Source organism: Alexandromys fortis, unplaced genomic scaffold (assembly GCF_014885135.2).
Source record: "Alexandromys fortis isolate MF-2015 unplaced genomic scaffold, M_Fortis_MF-2015_v1.1 scaffold_339, whole genome shotgun sequence".
Taxonomy (NCBI): Eukaryota; Metazoa; Chordata; class Mammalia; order Rodentia; family Cricetidae; genus Alexandromys; species Alexandromys fortis.
In genome coordinates this window covers 263,046-290,199 of record NW_026068234.1, presented here as the reverse complement: position 1 = coordinate 290,199, position 27,154 = coordinate 263,046, and the positions used below count along the sequence as shown (strand labels likewise).

At 42.7% G+C, this 27,154-nt stretch overlaps 2 protein-coding genes across 2 annotated transcripts in view; both read left to right on the top strand.

Moving 5' to 3' along the window:
• The window catches only part of LOC126493800 (extracellular calcium-sensing receptor-like), a 58,193-nt gene extending 54,466 nt beyond the window's left edge, over positions 1–3,727 (top strand). The window contains exons 7-8 of the mRNA XM_050130904.1: positions 3,342–3,475; positions 3,581–3,727. Coding sequence (XP_049986861.1) covers positions 3,342–3,475; positions 3,581–3,727 — 281 coding nt within the window. The remainder of the gene's footprint in view (positions 1–3,341; positions 3,476–3,580) is intronic.
• A 129-nt stretch (positions 3,728–3,856) lies between these two features.
• On the top strand, positions 3,857–23,197 carry LOC126493799 (vomeronasal type-2 receptor 26-like). Its single transcript, XM_050130903.1, has 6 exons — positions 3,857–4,065; positions 10,819–11,110; positions 13,369–14,166; positions 16,164–16,373; positions 19,249–19,372; positions 22,221–23,197. Exons 1-6 carry the CDS (start codon positions 3,857–3,859, stop codon positions 23,195–23,197), a joined length of 2,610 nt encoding a protein of 869 aa, XP_049986860.1.
• The last annotated feature ends 3,957 nt before the right edge of the window (positions 23,198–27,154 follow it).

Sequence of the window (27,154 nt, the reverse complement as noted above, 5' to 3'; positions counted from 1 at the left end):
CTTCCTTCCTTCCTTTCTTTCTTTCTTTCTTCTTTCTTTCTTTCTGGTGTTTAAAGGAAAATGGAAGATGGGTTATAAAATAGAATATGATGGAATGGAGACCTCAATCAGCAAAGGCCTCCAAGCCTGTTGACATCTGTCTATCTACTTTAACAAGATTAGCTAATTACCCTAGTTTTAAAGGTCAAGGCCTTATTAACATATTTAGTTAGTAAATTACCAAGTGTTTCTTATGTAAAAATAAAGAATAATCCCTCTCAACCAGAGTCTAATTTCTTTATAAGGGAATGTGATGTAGTCAACAAAAAGTCTCAAAGGAAAAATGAAACCAAGTTGGGATCCTGACTGTTCTCCAAAGGCCCCTGTAGATGCTAAGTCCATAGTTTGACACTATTGGAAAGGAGTAGAAACTTTAAGAGGGGGTACAGAATAGTAGGTTTAGTTTCTTTTACTTTTATTTATTAATTAATATCGCCAAATCAGCTTAGGCAAAAAGGGGTTTGTTCTACCTTGTGGTTCCAGAGTACAGTGTCTCAGAAAAGAAATGCAGGTCAGACCAGCAGGTTGGTTGGGAAAGGAGACAACATGAAGTTACTCTTCAGAATAAGCATCATTAGGAAAGAGAGCCTAACAGTCTTCTCTTCAGAAAACAGAGAGTAGAAGAGCTTTCTGGCTCTTATTTCTAAGTTTCCAGAGAGTGACATGTAGTAATAGGAGCGGCAGGGCTGTGTCCCCAGCACCCTGGCTGCCTGCTAGTTTATGCCCCGAAATAATTACACGGACACTGTATTCTTTTAAACACTGCTTGGCCCATTATATCTAGCCTCTTCTCAGCTAACTCTCGCACCTGGGCCAGCTTCTAATAAGGTATGTAGCACCCCATGGTGCGCTTACCCGAAGATTCTAGCCTACGTCCATCCTGGGTCAGAGTTCAATCGTGTCTGCCTCAGAGAGCAGAGCTATTGCATCTGCCCGGGAGAAGGGAGCATGGCCTCTCTCTGAGGCATCTGCCCCAGAGAGGAGAGCTATCGAGTCTGAGCTCACTTCCTCTTCCTCCCAGCATTCTGTTCTGCCTATTCCACCCACCTAAGGGATGGCCTATAAAAATGGGCCAAGGCAGTTTGTTTATTACCAATGACCTTCCTCCATCATTTCCCCTTTTTCTGTTTAAACAAAAAGGAAACGCTTTAACTTTAACATAGCAAAATTATATATAACAAAACAGTTATCAAGTAAAAATTACAATAATCTTTATCATAACTAAGGAAAACTATAACTATAACTAACTATTCTTTAACTCCATCAAAGACTCCAGAAAGATACAATATTACCTAAGCAAACAAGAAATAAGCAAATTTAAAACTCTAGAAATGACAGAGACATGTTGCTGCCTGGACAGTCACCCAAATTTCCTCTGTACTGTTGGGGCATCCATCTTCGGCCTACAGGCCCATAGTTTCCAGCAGACATATCCATGAAGCAGGAAATTTCAAAGGCAGTCACTATCTGCTTGTCCTGAAGAATGTCTTGCATTTATTTTCTCTATGTTATCTTCAGAATCTGAGATTCTTTCTTCTATCTCTTGTGTTCTGTTGGATATGCTTGTTTCTGTAGTCTCTATTTGTTTACCTAGATTTTCCATGTCCAGTCGGCTCTCTGTGTTTTCTTCTTTGCCTCCATTTCAGTTTTCAAGTCTTGAACTGTTTCCATTATCTGTTTGATTGTTTTTCCTTGGTTTCCTAGGGTATCATTCACTGATTTATTCAATTCTTCAAACTTTCTGTTATACTTCACATCCATTTCTATAAGGGCATTTTTTACATGCTGTTTAAGGGCATCAATCACTTTCATAAAGTCAGTTTTTTCTACTTCTTCTTGATTAAGGTGTTCCTGTCCTCCTGTTGTGAGGTCGCTGGGTTCTGGTGGTTTCATGTTGTTCTTCAGATTGTTGGGTGAATTCTTGCATTGGTGCCTGCCCATCTGTTCCTCTGAATGCTTCCCTATGTGTCTTCTCTTACAGGATCAGGTCTCCTTGCCTACTGATATACCTTCCCAGTGATGGCACTCCCCAGTGATGACTCTCCTGGTGCTTGAGTGACGTCTCTCCCCAATGATGGCTCTCCTGGTGCCAAGATCAGATCTCTGTGCTTGTTGGGTAGCTCGTAAACAAAGCGCCTACCTTGCTTGTTGCAGGCAGGCTATTGAAACAAAGGAGCTCCCTCCCGCTAGGTTGCCTCAGAGCCCCCAGAGGGAAGGGAGGCAGAAAGGAGGGAGGGTTCTGGATGCAAGCTGGGTGGGGTAGGAAGAGAGAGGCAGTATGCTGGGAGTCTAGGCCCAGCAGGAAGCCCAGGAAGTCTAGGGAGGATGAGGAATGTCTGAGTTCCCTGTCCCCTGCTGCTGCCGCGGGACCCAAACTCACCCCCATGTTGGCTCTCCTGGTGCTGAGATCAAGTCTTAAGTTCTTAAACATTTTAAATGCCATATTCTGAAGGTCCCTGAAAGATTTGAAGAATACCTGTTCATCTGAAATACATCATTGAACATTTAGAAAATCTAACGTCTACAATCTTGACTATTATACATAATTACCTATTAACCTAAATGAACTACATAATCTCAACATTTTAATCAAGAGGAGAAATACACATGTACATATAACAATATTGACCTTAAATTTGTATCAATAAATCAAGATCTATACCAATGCAAATCTCTACGGCAGTGTGTGATGTTTCTGTCCACGTTTTTGGAGATGCAAGTGTCAAGGCACAATGTAGAGTTCAGAGAATAAGTTTCAAAAGTCAGTTCTCTCCTCCAATCATGTGGGAGGGACTTGGTGATTTAACTAAAGTCATTAGGTTGCCTTTACCTGCTAAGAGGATGAGCCATCCTTTAGACTCTATTTTTGACGTCATATGGGGATTATGATTGTGTTGGAAAATTTTATTTATCTGTTGAACTAACACTTTGGAAGTTGTCTCCTTACTTGAATATATCTATTTTGTATGTATAAAGTGTGCATGTGTGTGTATGCATACACACAGGTGTATGTCATAATTTCCATGTTGAGTCAGAGGATAAGTGTATAGAGTTGATTCTCTCCTTCTAACTTTATGCTGATTTTTGGGATCACACACAGGCCATCAGGCTAGTGTATCAAGTGAATTTACCTGAAAACAACTTTGGTAACCTTGGAATCTGTTTTCAAATGATCGACAAATAGGCTCAGTACCTTGGGAAGATGAGTAATGGCTCTACAAAGACATGGATATTGTTTTCTGCTGTTTGGTTGTGTGTATTTCCAAATTGTGCTAGATAAACTTTTCTGAAAATTCCTCAAGGAACAGTAAAGACCACCCAGAACATGGATTGGTGGATCAACACAGTGGAGACACATGGAGGGCCTATGCAGGGGCTACAGAGTGTGAACAATGTGTTAAATATTTCACTTCAGCTACTGGGCTGTTTGCTTCTTGTACTCACCTGGGGTTTCTCTACTAAACATTGTCCTGCGCACAGCTGCTCCTGGGCTTGCAAGTCTCTCAGGAGACAATCAGACCCATTGCTGCTCTTCCTGTAGTCTGCAAATGATGCCCAGAACTGTGACCGTGAATGCAAAGAGAAACCTCAGGAGGAGGAGATAAAACTTTTAATGACTCTGGGATTTAGTGGTCACCCACCTCCACCATGTCATGATCAATATTCTCCTCACAGCCTGCAAACCTAGAATTCCCAGTGTGGTCTTAGCCTCAAGTCCTTGATTGAGAGCTTCCTCACAGATAAAAAGCCCCCTTTACTGCTAGCTACTGCTCCATATGAGGCTGTCCTGTCACTGATGGCCTGGTGCCCAGCAGGCATGTGGCTGTGTATTCTCTTTCCTGTTCTCTTTGGCTATGTGTCTGTGTCTGCTTTTTCTGCACCAAGAGCCTGGCTGTTGCCAAGGCAGAGGCGTCACTTTGACCGTCCTGGGGATGTAATGGTGGGGGGCAGCTTCTCCATCTTTGATCTCTCTATTGGTACCCTGTCTCACTTCACTGTCCCACCATCAGGACTGCTGGCTTCAGAGTAAGTGTTGGATGTGGAATGGGAGTCTCTGAAACCCAGAAGCAGCCTTACAAAGTTGTGTAAAGCCTTGGATAGGGGTTGATTCTCAGAGTCCCAGCTAGATGGCCACCACATTTCTCTGTGTATCCATGCAGAAGCTCTGTTGCTCTCCTTTTACATCACCTCTGTCTGTCTGTCTTGTTTGTACTGGACTGAAGTATGGCTGCTCATGTAGTGGGTTTAATGTCTGCCCTCTGTAGGCCAGGTGGGACTTCTTGATTCTTCTGTATATCCAAGGTTCTTAAAATAGTGTCTATGTAGGTGTGTTTGCTGAATGGATTAATGTGTAAACAATAGATTTTCATCAATTATCAGCCTCTGTGATTCCTCTGTGCTGTATTCCTTTTGATTGTTATTTTTTCTAAGCATCATGGAGTCTCGAATTCACTAGGTAGTCAAAAATGAGCTTGAGCTTCCGTTAGTCATACTTCTACCTTCTGAGTGCTGAGATAGTGGGGCTGCATCACCACGTTCAGTCTATGGTCCGGGAGATCCAACTTAAGAAGTGAGCCATATCCACAATCCCACTTTTGGATACTTTCATTTCAGCTTTTGCAATATGATGTTTCTCTGTGTAGTTTACAAAACAAGCTTCTTGGTTATTTATTTATATATTTTTTAAAGATTTATTTTTTGTTTGTTTATTATGTATACAGTGTTCTGCCTGCATATATGCCTTTATGCCAGAAGAGGGCACCAGATCTCATTCTAGATGGTTATGAACCACCCTGAGGTTGTTGGAAATTGAACTCATGATCTCTGGAAGAGCAGCCAGTGTTCTTAATGTCTGAGCCATCTCGCCAGCCCCAATTATTTATTTTTTAAGTGTTTATATTAAGCTTTATTTGTTTTTAATTGCTGCCATGACTGAGCATAGGGCATATGGCTGTACTCCCACCATGCAGGAAGCTGAGGCAGGAGTATTATTTGTTCCAGGCAAGATCGGGGTATATGATGAGATCTGAGTCAAAAACAGTTGTTAAGTGTTTTTTTTTTAATGTAACATCCATCTCTTTTTATTCATCCACAAACAGAAGAGAGTTTCATTACTGATTTTTTTTTTTTTACATTTGCCATTACTCTTTTCTTTTGAGATGGTATCACTTTGTGTTCAGGCTAGTCTGGAACTCCTTGTGTAGTTCAAGCTAGCCCTCAAACACAGGACTGTAGGCATGAGCCAACATATTGGCCACAATGGCTTGTTTTTGAGTTTTTTTTTGAGAGAGAGAGGCTCTTACTGTGTAGATGAGGCTAGCCTAGAACTCACTATCTTCCTGATTGCTGGAATCATAACTGTATGCCACCATACATGGATCCCATGTTATTTTTTAAGCCAATGAATAATAATTGTATGTACATATTATAGAATGACTGATCAAGCTCACCGCACTCACAAATCCATCATTGTGCATATTTGATGTGGGAGTGATTTCTTATTAATAAAGAAACTGCCTAGGCCCCTTGATAGGCCAACCCATAGGTGGGTGGAGTAAACAGAAGAGAATGCTGGGAGAAAGAAGCTGAGTCAGGGAGTCGCCATGATTCTCCCACTCCAGACAGATGCAGGTTAAGATCCTCCCTGGTAAGCCACCTCGTGGGCTACACAAAATATTAGAAATGGGTTAGAACAATATGTAAGAGCTAGCCAATAAGAAGCTGGAACTAGCCGGGCCAGGCAGTGTTTAATAGAATACCGTTTCCGTGTAATTATTTCGGGCATAAGCTAGCCATGCAGGCGGCTGGGTACCAGGGACGCAGCCCCACCGCTCCTAATTTAACAGAGTGGCACCCAGACGTGATGGGCTAAATCCACTTAAAAACCTGAGAAGGCTTAAAAATAAGGGAGAGAGAGTTTAACACAGATTTTTGCTGTTTGTTGGTGGCGTGCTGTAGAGAAATTTCCTGATTCAGCAACAGCAGCAGAAAAAAAGCTGTGTCATTTTAAAGCGCGGCTTCCTGGGGCTGTGCTGCCAGCGTGAACTCTGGCTTTAAAGCATTTCAAGGCTTTTATGGGACTGGATGTTTGTGTTCCCGCTTGGGATCGGAGGAGAGTGCTCTGAGACCGTGCAGATGGCTCAGCGCTCCCCGCCTGCACCTGGGCAGAAGGCAGAATCAGGCTTAGGCAGGCGGAAGAGCATGGCGGATTCCTGCCGCCATACAGAGACGCGTTTTCAGACTGCGCAGTGCTCTGCGTGTCAGATTTGGCTGTAACTTGGATGAAAAGAGTTTCTGTGCTGCACACTCAGTCTCAGAATTAAACTGCTGATTGCGGCTCCAATGTGAACTGCTGTGTGCCTGGAACTGTGCTCAGCTCAGAAGCACCAAATGACTCTGAGGCAGGAGCGGCTGCTCCATGCTGAACTGTGCTGATCTCAGGCAGGAACTACCGTAATTACCTTAAAACCGTGCAGTTAAGGTTTAGACTGGGCAGGACACAGGCAGTACCGTATTACCTGTACATGGTGCAACTTAAGTTTTTAAGAAATGCTTAACATTTTAAGAAATGCTCCTGGATAGTAAAAAAATTACAGATTCACAATAAAACAGATTCAGACACTGTTGGATAAATGTACGTAGGCTTGGGAAAGAGAAGAAAAAGAATATAAAGAATAAAGTTAATGTCTTAAAAAGAAAAAGGGTAAAGTCTTTAAAGAGACAGAGTACAGAAGTACAGATAGTTATAGATTAAGAGAAATAAAGAAAAATAAGCCACGTAAAAATGGAAAATTCACAGAGAGTCTGGATTATGTACATTGTGTTTTCTTTAAAATTTTTGACTGTGAAGGAGCTAAGTACAGAGAGACATTTCATTATATGGGCTGCCAAGCTAAACCAAAATGGATTTCATGAGGGTATTATGATTTCAGAATTTGGGTCTAAGGATATGATGCTTTGGAGAGGGTCTTCTTTTGTTTTTGCAGAGGATGAGACCCTGTGGATTGCATCTATTCCGATTTGGTATGATAGACCACGCCCTCCTGAAAGGTTGCTGTGAACACCCTCAAAAAATTGCTTCGCTCAATTGCCAACTGAGATGAAACTAGCACACAGGTTATATCATGAACAACCTAATTAACGACGCCCCTATTCAGCAGGAAGCAGTTTGGAGAGAAAAAACTACGCCCATGTTCCCAAATATTGTTTATAAATGTTCTTTTACATTTAAAGGGGGATATGATATAGATATGAATAATTTGCATTGGTATGGATTTTAAGGTCAATTTTGTTATATGTATATGTATTTTTGATCTTGATTAAGGTATTGTGATTGTGTAGTTCATTTAAAAATGTAATGTATAATTAGGAAATATAGGTTGTTAATGGATAATCATCGCTAATAGTTAAGCTTGTAGTCATGTTAATTAGATTTTCTAGATATATAGAGATATATTTCAGTTAGATAGGCATTCTTCATATCTTTCAAAGACTGCAGAATATGGCATTTAAAATATTTTAATAACTTAGGACTTTTCATGACAAGGAGACACGTCTGCTCCTGGCAGCACCAGCTACTTCAAGAGGAAGATGGGCATCGAAGAGGATCCTTATGGAGTTGGATAGTCATTTGGGCAAGAAACTGCTCTTGCCTGGACTGTTGCATAAACTGGACACAGAGAACCCTCAGAGAGAGGACTGCTGAACTTGCCTAAAGGTGAGATGGTCTTTCGGGGTTCCTGATTCATGAAAGAGTCTGCGAGACATTCTGCAGGACACAGCAGAAAATGACTGAACTGTCTTTGAAATTTCCTGCTTCATGGAAATGTATCTGGATACCATGGGCCTGTAGGCCGAAGATGGATGCCCCAACGGTACCAAAGAACTTTGGGTGACTGTCCAGGCAGCGAGATGTCTCTGTCATTTCTAGAGTTTTCTTATTTCTTGTGTACTTAGGTAATATTATATCCTTCTGGAGTCTTTGATGGAGTTGAAGAATGAATAGATAGTTATAGTTTTCCTTAGTTATGATAAAAGATAAAATAGATATATTGTAACTGTAATTCTTGCTTGATAACTGTTTTGCTATATGTAATTTTACTACGTTAAAATGAAAGCCATTCTTTTTTGTTTAAACAGAAAAAGGGGAAATGATGTGGGAGTGATTTCTTGTTAATAAAGAAACTGCCTAGGCCCCTTGATAGGCCAACCCATAGGTGGGTGGAGTAAACAGAAGAGAATGCTTGGAGAAAGAAGCTGAGTCAGGGAGTCTCCATGTTTCTCCCACTCCAGACAGATGCAGGTTAAGATTCTCCCTGGTAAGCCACCTCGTGGGCTACACAAAATATTAGAAATGGGTTAGAACAATATGTAAGAGCTAGCCAATAAGAAGCTGGAACTAGCCGGGCCAGGCAGTGTTTAATAGAATACAGTTTACATGTAATTATTTCGGGCATAAGCTAGCCATGCGGGCGGCCGGGTGCCGGGGACACAGCCCTGCCACTCCTAATTCAACACATATTTAATTTTTGGTGATGTGAATGTTTATAATCTACCATGGGAGGCAGAGACAGGAGAATTTGAAAGTGAAGGTCTTAATGAAGTGTCTGCTGTAGAAGCATTAAGACCTGAGTTTGATTCCCAAAACCCTCATGAAAGCCTGGCATTTTGAGCATCTGTAACCCTGGTTAGGAACAGAGAGACAGGCAGAGCCCTAAAGGTTGCTGACCACTGAACCTATCTGAATGGATGAGGTCCAGGCTCAGTTAGATGACATGTCTCAAAAAATAAGGTGAAGAGGGGCCAGTGAGTTGCCTTATGGGGGAAAGTGCTTGGCACGCAAGCCTGATGGACGACTTGGCCCTTCCTGGAACCCATATAAAGATGGAAGGAGAGAATTGACTCACAAAGTTGTTTCTTGACCTCCATGTGTTCTAGCTTGTGTGACTATACAGACATACCACATACACACATGAACACAGGATAATGTTTTTTTAAAAGGTGGAGAAGGTATTATGAAAGATATCCTGATAATCCACCAGTCTTCACCTTGTAAGGGGAAACACCCATGCACACAAATACAACACCACACACACACATGAACACGCACACACATGCACACTCACACATACATACACAGAACACGCTTAAAGACAGTACTAGTTGTCAGCTTCTGGCTTATACACACACATACACATCCATTGAAAATTCATCATCATTCTTGGTTATATAGTGAGTGTGAGGTCAGACTCAGGGACAAGGAGACTCTGCCTCAAAACAAAGCAAATCTACTCTCAACATTAATTCTGAACAATTTAATCAACATAAATCACATCAGCTGGATATGGTGACACTTTGTTTTAATTCCAGTACTCAAGAGGCAGAGGCAGGAAGATACCTTTGAATTCCAGACCAACAAAGGTCTTAAAGAGATTCTTTGTCTGAACATCCCCATGTATCTATCTGTATCCTTATATCTATATATTTGTCTATATCTATATATTTACGGCTCTATCTATCTATCTATCTATCTATCTATCTATCATCTATCTATCTAGTCCTATACTCCTTCCAATGCTTCCTATAAGCCCTTCTTTTCTCTCAATTTTATGGCCTTTTATTCTTTAATTATTATTGCTTAAACATGCAAGCCAATATATTAATACATAAATGAGACCTGTTGAGTCCATTTAGTGTTACTTGTATATGTATGCTTAACATTTTATTGCATTTGATCTTTGCTGATTTCATATGTTTACATAGTGCATTTTTTAAATTCTCAACCCCAGCCTCTCTTACCTTCCTTTTACCACTGACCTTTCCTCCTCTGTCTTACAGGACTCTTTCCCACATTTATGCCTTTTTGTTTTGTTAGCCATTGATTCTTTTTCATTTTATTTATTTATTTTTTTGAGACAGGTTTTCTCTGTGTAGCCCTGGCAGTTCTGGAACTCACTCTGTGGTCCAGGCTATCCTCCAATTAGTAAAGATTTGCTTGTCTGTGCCTCCCCAGTTCTGAGATGAAAGGCATGTGCTGTGCCCACCCAGATATGACCCCCTGAAATTAACCAAGGCTGTCTGTGTGGCTGCAGGCTTGGAACTGTACAATGGAGTTTTGGGATTCATCAGTTGGGTATGTGTCTAAAGACAATGAGTGTCTTTTCGCCAGATTACATCCATTGCCAATAGTTCAGCAGGGAAGAGGAGGGCCACACAAGGAATTTTCCAATGCATGATTGGCTGTTGGCAGACTCACATGTCTGCTATGCCCAAATCATTTACCAAAGACAGCATTTCACATCTCCTCTCCCTGTCTTCTGGCTCTTACTAAGAGCAATTCTGAAATAGATGTTAGTTACTGTTAATTCTAAGCAAGTTTACTGTGCAATAGATTTTTCTTTGCTTACATGAGAAAGGGCCTCTCTATGTAGCTCCTGGTACTTGGGTCTGTCTCTATAATCCATGCTGGTCTCCACTTCTCAAAGATCCATCTGTTCTACCTCCAGAGAGCCATTAAACTATTAAACAAGTGTGCCACCACACCCAGCTTGTTCAATAGATCTTCAGTTATCCATTCTGTCTTCTGAAACTGTCCCCTCTGATTACTGGCTCCACATTCCCTCTGGCTCCCCTTTGAGTATCTGAACTGTGCTCCTCTGCACATCTATGTAGAAATACTTGTGGAGATGTTGTTCTGCTTGTATCTCTCGAGTCCCTGTGTTTATTCGTGTTCAGTTTACCCCATCATGAGGGATAAATGTGGGCTTCTCTTTCCCTCAGCGTTTCCAAGTGGGGCTACCGGGTGGCCCAGAGTTTCGTCTTTGCCATCGAGGAGATCAATAGGAGTGCTCACTTGTTGCCCAATTTGACTCTGGGCTTCTCCATTCGAAACTCTGGGGACTCAGTGCATGGAGCCGTCCACGAGACAATGAGCTTTCTCTCGAGGCAGGAGGAGCCCATCCCCAACTATACCTGCCAGCATGGTTCTCCTCAGGCTGCTCTGGTTGGGGACACACGGTCATCCCTGTCTGTCTCCATGGCCAGACTTCTGGGGCTGTACAAGTTTCCCCAGGTGAGTTACTCAAGCCTTCTTCCTTCATGAATGTAGTGCAGTCCCTTAATGATGATAGAGAAACAGATGGTGATGGCCACAGGCGTGAGCAGCTCTGCTGTGGAGCCAGGCTCCCTGCAAGTATTCTCCATGTGCAACATGGTTCCCCTCCATATACAGATAAAGATAGTTTAGAGAGAACTGGCATCCCTCTCAGTGAGGTATTGAAAATTTTTTTATTTCAAAATGTATCTTTACAGAGTTTTTTATTTTTATTAATGTATATGAGTATGTACATTCTTATATATATTATAGATGTGCTACACATTTGTGGTACATATCTACAAATATAGTCATATGCAACATACATCTTTCATATATATACATACACACACGCATGCACACACTACATGCCTGGTGCCAATGACATTCAGAAAAGGTCATTGGCTTCCCTGGAAGTGGAGTTATAGATATTTTTTAGCTGCCGCGAGGGTGCTGGGGTTTGAACCCAGCTCCTCTGAAAGAACAGCAAGTACTGTTAACCACTGTACTCTTTAGCCCTGTGTGTGTGTGTGTGTGTGTGTGTGTGTGTGTGTGTGTATGTGTGTGCATGTGAAACCAGTGCAATGGTGTCCATGTGCAGGTCGGAAGACAAATTTAGTGTGTCAGTTCTTTTCTTCTACTTTTTTGATTTTGGGGCTTAAACTCAGGTTATCAGACTAGGGGCCAATACCTTTACCTGGGGAGACATCTTTCCAGCTCCTAAAGAAATGTTATTTTATTTGTTTTTTTTTTTTTTTTAAGTAAGTTGATCAGTAATTTTGTTTGGCTGTAGATTCTTGGAATTTCAATCTAGGCAACTGGGCTCATGCCACTTGCACCCATCTACCCTTTGGTTATGTAGCCCAGACATTAGCATCATTCCCACAATGGAGGCTGTGTTTGACAATTATCTCTTTAGTATATGGTTTTAAGAGGTGACTTGAGGATAATTTATGCATTTAAGGTTAGCACTTCAGTGACTTTTATCTTAGGATGAGTACCTCAGTTGATTTGAGAACATTTTTCATTCTCTTGCGAAAATGCATTCTCCTGAATCCCATTGGTACCATATCCCATCATTCCTATGCTGAGGCAACCTATGAAATATGTCTGATCTTTACATATGTACCACACACACATACACACATACATGCACATGTACATGCACACACACACACACACACACACACACCACCTATTTAAAAAAATAACAACCTATCTTCAAGACCATCCAAAGGATGCTCAATTATGCCACAAGGACATGTGCTCAACTACGTTCATAGCAGCTTTGTTAGTCATAGCCAGAACCTAGAAACAACCTAAATGCCCCTCGACCAAAGAGTGGGTAAGGAAAATGTGGTACATTTATACATTTACACAGCAGAAAAAAATAATGACATCTTGAATTTTGCAGGAAAATGGATGCAGCTAGAAAACATCATTTTGAATGAGGTAACCCAGACACAGAAAGACAATTAATCACATGTACTCACTCATAGGTAGTTTGTAAACATAAAGCAAAGAAAACCAGCCTACAAATCACAATCCCAGAGAATTTAGACAACAATGAGGATCCTAAGAGAGACATACATAGATCCAATTTACATGGGAAGTAGAAAAAGACAAGATCTCCTGAGTAAATTGGGAGCACAGGGACCTTGGGAGAGGGTTGAATTGGAGGGGAGAGGCAGGGAGGAAAGCAGAGAAAAATGTAGAGCTCAATAAAAGAAAAAATAGCAACCTAACAGTTTTGTGTAAAGCACACAGTCACACACCTTGCTGAGGCACAGGAATGAAGTATTACAGGACAGGTGAAGGACAGATGCTGAGAGGAGAGCAGGTAAAGCTATGGTTCTGGGTTCATTCCAGAAGCCACCAGGCGGTAGAACCAACACAGTTCACAATGCAGGATGCTCAAGTTCTTTCCTGAAAATTATGTTTTAATATTTAATGTGTGTCTGTTTGTCTGTCTGTATGTCCGTGTGAGTCTATGCTAAGGATGCAGAAGGAAGCCAGATGAAGGTATCAGATTTCCTTGACTTGGAGTTGTAGGGAGATGTGAGCCCTCTGCTGTGTGTGCTAGGACTTAAACTTGGGTCTTCTACAAGAAGAACAAGGGCTCTGAACTGCTGAGCCATGTCTCAAGCCTCCTCCTTCCCAGCATTAAACCAGATCATCAGCCTATGCATAAGTCCCAGTGTCATTCACCCTTCTATTGCCTGGCTCTTCCTTGACAGGTCAGTTATGCATCCTCACTACCCAGCCTCAGTGACAAGATCCAGTTCCCATCTTTCCTTCGGACTGTGACTAGTGACCTCACATCTTGCCGTGCAGTGACCCAGCTGATCATTCACTTTCAGTGGTCCTGGGTGATCATTCTGGCCCATGATGATGACTTTGGGCAGCAGGCCAGCTCTCTGGCCAATCAGGAGCTGAGTCCAGCTGGTGTGTGCATTGAGTTCACCCTCCATGTCCCTTCCCATGAGTCCATGGGGAAGATTGGAGAGATTGTCCAGAAGATGCAGAAATGCACAGCCAGGGTTGTTCTGGTTTTCCTAAGTAATTCTAATTTCCTGCTCATTCTTCATGGCCTACTGGGTGTCCCTGTCTCAGGGCAGGTCTGGGTCAGCAAGGACACTACGCACATGGCACTTGCCCTGTCTACTCCAGGCATTTCCCAGGTATTGCATGGCACATTTGGCCTTCTGCTTCATAGCAGCAGGGCTATTGGCTTCCCAGAGTTCCTTGCTCACCTGCGCCCCAGCCGGACTCCAGAAGACATGTTTATAAAGAAGTTTTGGGAGTTTACCTTTGATTGCACATGGCCCGACCAGAGCAGCACAGTGACAGAGGGTGTCCAGCTGTGCTCAGGGAATGAGAGTCTGATAAACAAGCAGTATCCTTTCCCAGAAGTGAGTAAAATTGATGTTGCTTACACAGCTGTCTACAGCATTGCCCATGCCCTGCACGACGTGATAACCAGTGGACAGCAGGATGGGAAAAGTACAGACTCCCAGGACTTCCAGCCCTGGCAGGTGAGAGAGACGTGTGCAGAGCAGGTGATTTAGGACTGCTTGGGGAAGAGGACATTGGTTCTCATTAGGCTGAAGAAAAGCTGGGTATTTGCTTCAGCAAGGATGCCTCCTACTTGCAACTGAGGGGCATCTTAGAAGGAACAATGGACAAGGATTCCATGCAATGTGTGAATCTCAGATGAATCCAGTCCTTATAAGGTTGCTTGTCTTAGCAAATAAAGGATACCTAGTAAAATTAAAATACCTGAGAATAGTAAATAGAATTATTTTAGTGTCTTTACATTAAACTTTTAATACAGTGGTTGATTTTTAGTATAGGCATACTACAAATCATAATTTCAAAGAGATATCAAATCATTTGTCCTCTTTTGTGTGGTGCTTGTCTATGGTCACATGTGCATGGGCATGCAGGTATATGTGGTGGGGTGTGCGCTCATGTGTACGTACATGTGGGAAAGTCAGAGAGTGATATGAGAAATCATCGTCCTATCACTCTTCAACCTTATTAGTTAGGGCAGGGTCTCTCATTCAATCACAGAGCTTGTTAATGTGGCTAGAATTGCTGGCCAGCTTGCTCTGGGCACCTCCTGTTTCCACCTTCTTAGGCTATAACTACATGCGTGCCGTCGCACCCACCTAACATTTAGGTGGGTTCCAGGTATCTGAAGTCCAAACCTCAAACTTTTATTGCATGTGTTTTTCAATCACTGATCCAACTCCCAAATCCTTACTTACCATTCTTTTTAAAAATATTAGTGATAAATTCATATACATACAATGCATTTTGGTTTTCTTGGCACAAGCCTGCCTGCCTATTATCTATCTATCTGTCTGTCTGTCTGTCTGTCTGTCTGTCTGTCTATCTATCTATCTATCCATCTATCTTTCCAAATCCATTCAGGATAGCATAGGCCTACATATGTAAGTGGACCCTTGGAAGAAATGTTGCTCACTGGTGAGGTAACTAGTGAGAGTGGTGGCCAAGGAGGGGGTATGTTTTTATCACTTGCTTTAAGATGACCTGAGTCTCTACTGTGTGTCTGGTGAATGCTCATTTGGTTGTCAACCATATGCATAGTGATTGTTGTCTCTTTGGCTTAGAATGACAGATTACAAATTACACAAGATCTGACTTGGTGGTCCATGCCTGTCATGCCAACACACAGGAGGCTGAGGTCATAAAATCCTGAATTCAAGGCCAACCAGGACTATACAGCACGAAAAAGATGACTGTGGTTATAACAGTGTGTGCATTCTATGAAGGGGATAGAAAGTAGATGGAGTGAGGAGCGAGTGAAAGAAGGAAAATTTTCACCTTGTGTGGAAATATCTGAGTTTCAGACAAGAGGATGAGAAGTCTCATAATGGGAAAAAGTTCAGATAGCAGGGACTACTACTTGGAGACAAGTAGCAGAGTCACATAGGTGGACTGATGAACTGTGGGAGACTGGTTAGAGTTGTTGGGCAGTCTAGGTGGCCTGGGGCCAGTCTGTGGAATTCTTACTAGAGTTTGGAATCTGCAGAGTGTAATGGGAAGACTGAGGACAGCAGTGCACAGCCAAATGAGACTCTGGAGCAGGAATCACATTGTCATGTTTGGGGATTTAATTTTAAGGCTGCTGAGATGGCCCAGTGGGGAAAGTTATTTCCCACAAGCATAAGTTGGATTCCTAAGTCCCACATGGCAGCAGAAGGAGAGAATATTCCTGAGAGTTGTTCTCTAATTCTATAGTGTGAACTGTATACACAGACAGCACAGTATTAGGTTTAAAAATTATCTGGATTAAAGATTATACACTATTAATTGTTAAGCCTAATCATATTTGTGATTCCCTGAAAATATCACAGGTCCTTTATTTTCCCTCATGCCTAATGGTGCCTAATGTCTTTGGTTGAAATGACTCTCTGTCTCATTGCAGAGGTGAATGGTATGTTGCATTTTAGACAAAATCCTGAGCTGGTCCTGGTTAGTGAACAATATCTCCCTTCTTTGTCAGCTGCTTAATGCTCTGAGGAAGGTGCACTTCAAGACTCCTGATGGAATCGAGATTATGTTTGATGGAAATGGAGATTTGGTGTCAATATTTGATATTATCCAAGGGCAGAAGACCCCTGAGGGTGTATTCCACTTGGTCCATGTAGGAATGATAGACCCTCAAGTCTCTTTGGGGAACAAAATGATGATCCATTTGAAGGAGGAAATCCAAGTGAGTTTCCTGAATGCAGAGATGACTCTTGTCCTAGTGTGTTTAAGCCACAGGGAAATTTCAGTTCAGGAGTCTTCATTGCTACTTCTGCACCAAGTTGATGAGGCTCTGGAATGGGTCAGTCAGTTATAACTGGCTATGCTGTTTATCTCATTAGAGATCTTTCTCTGAATGATATTGATTCACGAGCAAAAAGGGAAATATAAAAGGTGGGGTTGGGAGATTGCTCAGTGGTCAAATTGTTTTGTATGCATGTTGAAGATCCAGACTTTGGATCTCCAGAACACTTGTACATGCTGAGTGGGCAGTGGGTCTCACCTGTAATTTCATCCCTGGAAGATGGAAACAAGGAGATGCCCACAGAAAACTGACCAGTAAGACTAGCTGTATCAGCGAACTCTGGGTTTTCCTTTGAGCTTCTGCCTCAATGAACACAATGGAAAAGCAATTGAGGATGATTGCCAGCATTAACCTTGGGCCTCCACGTGTGCTTGTTTATACATGAACATGAGTCCACATAAATGCACAAATGCATGCATATATATTTACACCATAAACACTGGGGAAAAGAATCTATCAGATTCACAAATAGAATGAGAATCTGCACTTGGTGCTACCTTGGCAGTATTTTCACAGCATCTGTGTTCAGGTTATTCTCTGAGAAGAAGACAGTGAGTGACACACTCAACCAGCTGGGAAGTGGACTTGATAAACATTCAGTTTACTTGCTAAGTTAGTTTATTTCACAAATACCTGAGAGCGAGTTTCAGGTCAGGAAAGTTTTTAATGCCTCGTGGTTTGAGACGTCCAATTTAAGATGTATCCATTGCTTTGGGTGTGTGTGGTTGGTCACGAATGGCAGCAGGCAGCATGCCTGTGTGGTGAAAGAGGTTGTTCAGTTCATGGGCCAAGGGATTGGGGAGGTGGGGAGCTAGATAGATAGGTAACCAAGTTACACTGTATGAATGCATGGTCCCAGGACCCACTCCCCCATCTAGGTCCCACGTCCTATTTACAATATCTGTAATAATTCATCAAATTATGATTCCATTGAGAAATCAGTCCATTGATTTGGTCAGAGGCGTCAAGACCCAATCATACTTCAAAAACCTACCATCTGGTAACTCATGGTCCAAAACATGAGACTTTGGGAACATTTGAGATTCAAACCATGACATTAATTAACAAAATTAGGAACAGTGTTGACATAAGTATGTCTATGTATGGAGTCTGGTACATAGAAATGGCTCAGCTCCTTGTCCTGTGCCAGTGAAGATAGAGTCCTCTCCTCTGCAACTTTGTCTAAGTTTTGTTCTGGTGGCCTCTCCAGTCAATGGTGGCTTTAAGTTTTTCTACATGAGAATGAGGTTCCCATTCTTGGATTTCTGAAGCAGAAATGACACATGCTAAGTGTTCATATGATTCTTTTGAAGAATCTTTCAATGGTCTTGATCTGGGTGGGAAGTTTCTGCTGTCTTCTTTTGTGGTAGAGATGTCAGCACCCCACACTTTGTGATCCTTGCCTGGACCTAGAGTTTTGCTATGAGAAATTGAGTCATCCTTGGCAGGTCCAAGGTAAATGAGAGGACTACCACGTGTGCTGTGAAGGTGTGTGTGTGTGTGTGTGTGTGTGTGTGTGTGTGTGTGTGCATGCATATAGTTTGACTTTCCTTTGGTCTGATAGCCATAGATAAAGACATGGAGGCTTATTAATTATCAATGGTTGGACTTAGCTTATGCATTTTCTCAATTAGCTCTTATAAGAAATTAGCCCATCTATATTAATCTATATTCTGTCATGTGGCTTGTCACCTATGCTCCATAACATATGTCTGACTGCCTCAGTGTCTCATTGGCATCTCTTTTGCAGCTAGATTCTAACCCCGAGTTCCTGTCTCTTACTGGAAGTTCAGCCTAACCTCTCTGGCCTACCTATTGTCTGTTCAGCTTTTTATTAAGTCAAACACAGTGACATATCTTCACATTTGCAAATAAATATCCCACAACATCTCTCTCTATCTTCCTTTCTCTCTATCTTCCTTTCTCTGTCTCTGTCTTTCTCTCTCTGTTTCTGTCTCTCTGTGTCAAAGGCATAAGTACCTAATTTTGTTCTTAATGAATCTCAAATATACTTTATTATTAAAGAGTGCAAATGAAAAACATAAGGGCAGCTAAATTGTAAACCTCAACAACTTCACAGAGGGAAAAGAAGAAAAGGAAGAGAGAGAGAGACACCCATGTTTCCTGAGTTAGGCATGGAAGTTTGCAAGCATTCACAGGTTTTGGGACATTCTGAGAAAGAAAGAGAAAGCCATGACCATCAAGGAAATTGTGGCCAGGCTATGGACTCGTGTAATGTCTGCCAATACTTACAATTATTTTCCTTTTATTTTGCCTATATGGATGTTTCCCTGCATGTGTATTTGTGTGCTGTGTGTATGCCTTGTGTCTGTACGTGACAGAAGAGGGCATGAGCTCCTTTGGAACTGTAATTACAGTGTGAGCGCCTCTATGAGTGCTGGGAATTGAATTCTTCTCTTTTGGAAGAGCAGCCTGTGCTCTTAACCATTGAGCCTTCTGTCCTGCCCGCATATATTCAATTCTTGATAGAGGAGCCCCACAGAGACTGGAAAGACAACAATCATACTGTTTATCTGTGATTTTGAATGCCTCAACCATGGCATCCTGATGTAGCCCTTCCTTATTACATTCAAAAGTACCTCTCTAGTCTGGCATCTGCTCCGGTAGACATGTTTTCTGAAAGGCATCTCATTTAGTGGGCTGAGAGGGAATTTTCCTGTTCTGGTTCTTAGGGTGAGGTCAAGAATCTGTATCCCTAAAGAGTCACTGGTGACACTATGCTCACTGTTACTAGGTGCCCACCTCTGTCTGCAGTGAAAGCTGCCTTCCAGGGTTCAGCCAAGTGTCCAGGCTGGGAGCACCCCAATGCTGTTTTGATTGCAGTCCCTGCTCCGAGGGACAGTTTGCAGACAAAAAAGGTAAGGACATGTGGATCTGGAATCTGAGGGACCAAAGGGAATTTTGAGACTCCTGTGTTTCTCCATTGTTTTAGTTACTGTTCTACTGTTGTGAAGAGACACCATGACCAAGGCAGCTCCTATGGTTTCAGAGGGTGAGTCCATGACCATCATGGCAGGACGCATGGTGCCAGGCAGTAGCTGAGGGTTTCCATTCTGATCTAAAGGCAGCAGGCAGGCAGAGAGGTGGAGAGTGGGCCAGGTGTGTGAGTCTGAACTTTCAAAGGCCACCCACAGTGACACCCCTCATCCAGCAATGCTATTCCTCCCAATCCATTCCCAACAACCCACCAATTAACAACCAAACATTCCAATATATGAGACTATGGGACCATTCTCAGTCAAACCATTACACCCATCTATCCACTGGATGCAAAGACTTTGCTTTTCTGTGGTACACCAGTCAGAACACTGCTCTTATAGTTGTTCTTAAGTAAATGCTTTATTGAGACAGTCAAGTGCTTGAACCGTAATTGGACTGTGGACAAGAACCAGGCATAAGCTACTTCCACAAGCTCTAATGGTCCAATGAAGAACCTTTTGCTGAAACTGATGAATTCCACCTGCTTCTTAAGCTGCATGGAAGTGGAAATGCATGTAGCTGTTCTTTAGTGATTTCCTTCCTCCTCTGTATTAATGGCGTTCATCCTAGATGGAGAATGGCAGCCGATCACCACATCCCATACTGTCTGAGCTGCAGAAGTTATTCCTTTACCATTCTGAAAGCCGGAAATGCAAAACCAAGTTATCCTCCAGGCTGGTGTTGTATGAGGGCTCACTTTTCCCCTAGCAGAGCCATCCCCTCACTGTGTGCTCTTATTTCAACCCCTGGTGTGTGTGTGTGTTCCCTCTCTTTTTGGTTTTGTTATTTGTTTTTGAGACAAGGGTTGACTGTGTAGTCCAGGGTGCTTGGAAAGCACAATGATACCAGTTTGTCCCCACATTGAGAGAAACCCATCTGCTTCTGCCCCTCAAGTGCTGAGATTAAAGTTATGTGCAGCCACATCCAGCTCCAGCTCCCCATTCTTATTAGGATAGGAGCCTTGTCCAAATTAGGCTCTACCCTGGTGAATTAATTTTACATGTGTTAGAAAATCTCCAGTTTACTTATGGCAAAATACAGTGACACTTTGAGGTGCCAAGTAACAGGACTTGACAAGATGAATTTTGTGGACACAACTCCGTCTAAAACAATTGTTAATATGACCAGTTACTGGTACTACTGGAAAAATGAAACATTAAAACTCATGTAAGAGATCAGGTGTGGTGGCACAGTCCTTTAATCCCAGCACTCAGGAGATAGAGACAGAAGGATCTTGGAGATTGTGTCTGATCAGTGTAGTCAACTCAGTGATCTCCAGGTTCAATAAAAGATTTAGTCTCAAAAACTATAATCGTGCTGATGGGAGCTCACCAACTCTAGTCGGACAGGGAAGGAACCGGTATAGGTCCAAACTAGTCCCTCTGATTGTGGGTGACAGTTGTATGGCTGGGGCAGACTTCAGGACCACTGGCAGTGACACCAGGATTTATCCCTACTGCTTGTCCTGGGTTTTTGGAAACCCATTCTGTTAGGATGGATTCATTCCTTGATCTACATAGATATAGTAGGGAGGGCCTTGGACCTTCCCCAAAGCAATTACCCTCTCTGAGGAGTGGATGGGGGGGTGTGAAGGGGTAGGTGGGAGGGTTGGGAAAAGGGGAGGGAGTGGGAACTGGGATTGGTATGCAAAGTGAAAAAAGACAGTTTGTTTTCTTTTAAGAAATAAAATAAAGTATAAAAAAAGAGAAGGAAGAAAAAATATTCTTCTGCGGGAGAGGAGATGCAGCAGTTAGGAGCACCTATATGGGGTCTCACCGTCATCTGTAACTCCAGTTTCAGGGATCCATTGCCCTCTTCTGACTTCTATAGGAACAAGGCACACACACGTTTTCCATATATATATGTACAGAAAAATACTCAACAAGAAAAATGAAATAAATAATTCCAAAAATAGTTGTTGAGACTAGTGAGATGGCTCATCATTTAAAGCAGTCACTGTCAGCCCTGACAGCCTGAGTCTGGCTCTTGAGACCCACATGGTGGAAGGAGAGCACCACACTGGTAACAGGTTTCCTTACCTTCAGGTGCACACCAAGGCACGCCTTAGCCCACAACACATACACACAGGACATGTACAAGTATACAAGGCATGCCTTAGCCCACAACACATACACACAGGACATGTACAAGTATACAAGGCACGCCTTAGCTCACAACACATATACACAACACATGTACAAGTGTGCAAGGCACGCCTTAGCCCACACAACACATACACACACCACATGAACAAATAAATTTCATTAGGAAAATAAGGTGTGAGAAATGAGTAAGGGACAATATCTGATCATCTCTGGTTCTAACAAGCACTTACAACCACACACATACATGTATGCACACACAAAGTGGCACAGGCAGAAACTCACATAGGTTAGGTATAGTGGTGCAGGCCTATAATGACAGCACTTGAGAAGTTGTGGAAGGAAGCTTAGGAGTTCTTGGCCACCCTCTGCTACTCAGCGTGAGTTACATGCGACACTGAAGACAGACACAAAAACCCTCACATAAAACAGACACAGAAATGCAGCTTTTTCCTTTGTGCCTGTGCCTATAATATCAACCATCTCAGCCCTGGTCACCAAGAATAATTCATAAATCCATGACTTGATGGAAAGGCTGTAAGGGCAGGGAGTGCTTGGGGCACCTTCCTTCCGAGCTGGTGCAGTTGGCACTGTGTTGTAGGAATGGTGTCTGTGTCTCCCGTAGACATGAAGAGATGTCTCCTGTGTCCCAAGGAGCAGTACTCGAGCCACACCAGAGACCGCTGCCTGCCCAGGACAGAGATCTTCCTGGCCTTTGAGGAACCTCTGGGATTCATGCTGGCTTTGGTGGCACTCTTCCTGGCTGGTCTGGCTTTCCTGGTTCTGGGAGTGTTCCTGAAGCACAGGGACACCCCCGTGGTCAGGGCCAACAACAGAACCCTCAGCTACTTCCTGCTGATCTCCCTCTCCCTCTGTGCCCTGTGTGCCTTGCTGTTCCTTGGCCGCCCCAGTGTCCCCACGTGCCTCCTGCGTCAGACGACCTTTGCTGTGGTGTTCACGGTGGCCGTCTCCTCTGTTCTGGCCAAGACTCTCACAGTGGTCCTGGCCTTCAGGGTCACCAGGCCAGGGGCCAGGATCCAGGTGTGCCTGAGCCCTGGGGCTTCTACCTCAGTGGTCCTCATTGCTTCCTTCATGCAGGTTGTTCTTTGTGGGGTCTGGCTGGCCACCTCCCCACCATTCCCAGACAGGGATATGGTCTCGGAGCCCCAGCACATTGTCATCCAGTGCCAGGAGGGCTCTGGCACCATCTTCTTCTGTGTGCTGGGCTACTTGGGGTTCCTGGCAGGGGGTACCTTCTCTGTGGCTTTTCTGGCCAGGGGCCTGCCAGATGTCTTCAACGAGACTAAGTTCCTGGCCTTCAGCATGCTGCTCTTCTGCAGTGTCTGGACAGCGTTCCTGCCCCTGTACCACAGTGCCCGGGGCAAGTCCACTGCGGCTGTAGAGATCTTCTCCATCCTGGCCTCCACGGCTGGCCTTCTGGGTGGCATCTTCATCCCCAAGTGCTACATCATCTTGCTGAGACCAGAGAGGAACACGCCTGCCTGGCTAAAGCATGACCACAAGGCACAGCAAAATAGGCAGAGTGAGATGCTCCAGAGAAGGTGTTTCTCCAGATCTACATCACCTGCCTTGATGATCTAGTCCTCGGTGGAGTCCCTGGTACCTTCATGTGGTTTTTGCTACTGGTTTTGTATGGACTCATGGTATTTAAAAGACAGATAAAAATAAAAGTGAGACATTACAAAACAGTCATGACAATCATTTGGTATGGACACATAGATGATTATTTACTATTCTCTATATATTGTTAAAATTTATCACAATTTAGAAATTTTGAAAAGGTGAGCTAGCAAGAGTGTTCAGTGTGTACAAATGCTTGCTGTGATACTTTGTGCTATAACAAATAAAGCTTGTCTGAAGATCAGAGTGTGGATCTAGCCACTAATTATCCATAGAGACCAGGCAGTGGTGGCTCATACCTTTAATCTCAGTACTTGGGGAGTCACACATCTTTAATCCCAACATTAGAGAGGTGCATACAGGAAGGGATATCGCTTGGTTGAGAGCGGAATATAAGGCAGAAGGAGATAGGATCTCAGTGAATTCAGTGTGAGGATTCCTAGAAAGAGGATCGCCTATTAGGTCTAAGGATTTGGGAGCGGTAAGAACTAGTGTCTGATTGCTCTGCTTCTCTGATTTTTCAGAATTTACCCTTTTTTTCCTGACTCTGGCTTTTATTTATTAAGAACAATTAGAATTGAAGCTACAAACAGTTACCATTAAACATGGCAAGCTGGGTTTGATACCCAGGACCCAGATGTTGGAAGGAGAGAACTGACATCACTAAGTTGTTGTATGGCTTCTGCTTGGTCACTGAAGTACACACAACAACCTCATACGCGCGCCCACGCGCGCGCACACACACAGACACACAAAATTTAAATGCAAAAGTGTGAAAAGCATAATGAGGTGATGCTGATGTCAAGGGTTGGTAAGGGATGAGGAATTGGCAGGTATATTGATCATTCATCTCTCTTCTTTATTTTGAGAGAGGCAGGACTGGGGATTGACCCTTTCATGGACAGTTCCATCAGAGACTTACCTTCTGATTTAACAATCTCAGTCTTAGATATGTACCCAAGAGAAATAAAAAAGTCTGCGAAGGCTGTAAATGAACCTTCAGAGAAACATTGTGTGTACTAAAAGTTAAAACACTCTGAATGTTTATTTTTTTTAATGAGTGGTTAGTATGGCTTCCTCATCACTAGGACATTGTTTTTCAATAAGTAGTAAATATAAAAAAATAGAATGTTGTTTAATATGTGGTTAAACATTGAGAATGTTAAGAGATCCAGACAATGAAAGTAATATATTTTAATATTCCATTATATGAAATACCACGGAGGATTAAATTTATAGAGACATATATCTGACTCGTGGTTTCTTGCGTTTTCTTGAGGGAAAATTGGAGATTAGGAGTGTAGACTAAAGTGTTGAGTATTTCTGGGGTCTGCTGTAAAGTCTGAAATTTATTAGGTGGGGCTGGAGAGGTGGCTCAGTGGTTCAGAGCACTCACTCCTCCTCCAGAGGACCCAGCCTGGTTGCCAGAGCCCACATCACGCAGCTGAGAGCCACCTGTGATTCTAGCTCCAGGGGACCCAATACCTCTGGTCTCTGTGTGCACCTGCAGCCATGTGCTCATTCTGCATGTCATGCTTAATTAAAAAATAATTTGGTATGACTGTAAGACTCCACCAATATGTGAAGTACCACTCAACTGTTATCTCCTTTTGTTTATTTATTTATTTGAGACCAACTCCTTCCACATTGACCAGGCAGGTTCCAAACTTATAGCAGTTCTCCTGCTTCAGGCTCGTAAGTGCTGGGATTTAGGTGTACTGCCACACCTGGAAAATTGTATAATGTAAGTTGATGAATTGTACACTATATGAATTATGTCTCAATAAAGTTTGTATTGAAAAAGAATTATTCATCAATTTCAGAGTGCGAACGTCCATTATAATCTGGTTTCTGTGAAAAGATAAAACTATTGAAAGTAGAAGTCAAATAACTATAGTCTTCAACTTGAGTTATTGCTGTTTAATTTATTTTGTTTTAATTGTATATATTTGTTGATTGACAGATTGGTGTGCATGTGTCCGTCCATGTTTTTGGACATGCAATTGTCAAAGCACTATGTGGAGGTCAGAGGGTAAGTTTTAGAAGTCAGTTCTCTCCTCTAACCATCGGAAGAGACCTGGTGATTTAATGAAGGTTGTCAGGATGCCTTTGCCTGCTGAGGTGCTGAGCCATAATTTGGACTCTATTTTTGACTTCCTACAGGAATTATGGTTGTGCTGGAAAATTACATTTATCTGTTGAAATAACAGAGTTTGGAATTTGCCTTCTTACCTGAACATATCTGTTTTGTATGTATGAACTATGTGTGTGGGTGTGTGTGGGTGTATATGTGCACGCGTGCCTGTCTGTATGACATACCTTGCATGTGCCATCAGAGTACAACTTTGTAGAGGTGGCTCATTCTTTCTACATTTAAGTGTGTTCTTGGGGGTAGATAACATACAAGTGATCAAGCTTATGTATCAAGTGAATTTTCCTGAAAACTATCTTCAGCATTGTTTCTCTGTCTGATCATTTTATGTGGAGCTTCTGCTCCACTAACCACATACTGTTATTCTGTTCAGTCCTGTATTTGTGCCCAAGCTCACCTTCCTGTCCACCTGGGGTTCCTATCAGTCCCGTGGTCCTTTTATACTCTCGGATAGGCTTCTCTCAAGCTCCTCTTTCCTTCTTAGTTCCTCTGCATGTGATGGGAGACTTACTCCTTTTCTTCTTTCCCTTTGAGTGCCTATATTACTCTTACAAACCCAACCCACAGGCCTTCTTTAAATAACTTTTCCTCTTGTTTGAAACTATTTCTGAGGTCTGCCTTGTTCACTGTGGTCCAGAATTCTAAATGACCCCCATCTCTTGTTTCCTGAACTCCCTTCTCTATAGCAATTAATTCATTCATTGAACACACACACACACACACACACACACACACACACACACACTCAATGTCACCACTTCCACACCTAAACTTTTCATTTCTTCCCTAACTCACAAGAAAAAAGCTGGATTCCTAGGCTAGGGATGCAGTTCAGTTTGTATAGTGCTTGCCTAGCATGAACAAAGGCTTGAGGTGAATCACCAGCATTGATTCCTGCAACCCTTGCACTCTTGAGGTGAAGGCAGGAGGATTAGAAGCTCACGGTCATTTCTTCTTCCTGTCGATCTCTGACACTCTCTAGTCTTACAGCTTTAAGCCATTTATCTTTTAGCTTGCTTTTCATCATTTCCATCCTCTTTCCTCTTAATGCAGAGAACCATTCTAAGTACCTTCCATTGGATAATGTGTTTTCTGGGGTCACCGTTGCTTCTCTGTGATCTATAACTTCATGTTGCTAGTTCATGCCTAAACCACTTTTACTTGCATTTTTCAAATGTGGTCTTGCCCTGCATATATGCCACTCCACATGCCATAAACAGGTCCGATTTGGCAGAAGTTTCTTTGGCTTTTTTCTGTTTTTAATTGCTGCTCAGTAAATGCTGACTCAGTGAAATACCACAAAGTAATTTGATAATTTAGACTCGATAAGGTTTTTCCACCTTGAAAGAGATTCTTGAGACAATTCCTGATGTTCTTCATAGGCAAGTGGGTCTTCATAGGCAGAGAACACTCAGAATTAGGGTCTTCATCTAAAAAAAGAGGTATAATAACAACAACCATGTTCTCAATTTTGTCAAGATTGAAGCAAGTATTCAAGATTGAAGCAAGTATTTCCTAGAGATCATTCACCGCTGCCAAGCTCCGACTTCGAAAGTTGCTATTTGGGAAATGCCATTTTTCTGAGAGGCAGACTGAACTTCCTAGCCAATCAACCTAGTCCGGCTCTCAGGCTGGTAGAAATCAGAAACAAATGGAACCTAAGACTCTGCGTGCTGCAGAAGCCGGACTTCGGACGGTGGGGGGGGGGGGGGGGGGGCTCCAAAAAATGGCCTTGGCTGACTTCCGGTAGAAGGGCGAAGCGCGCG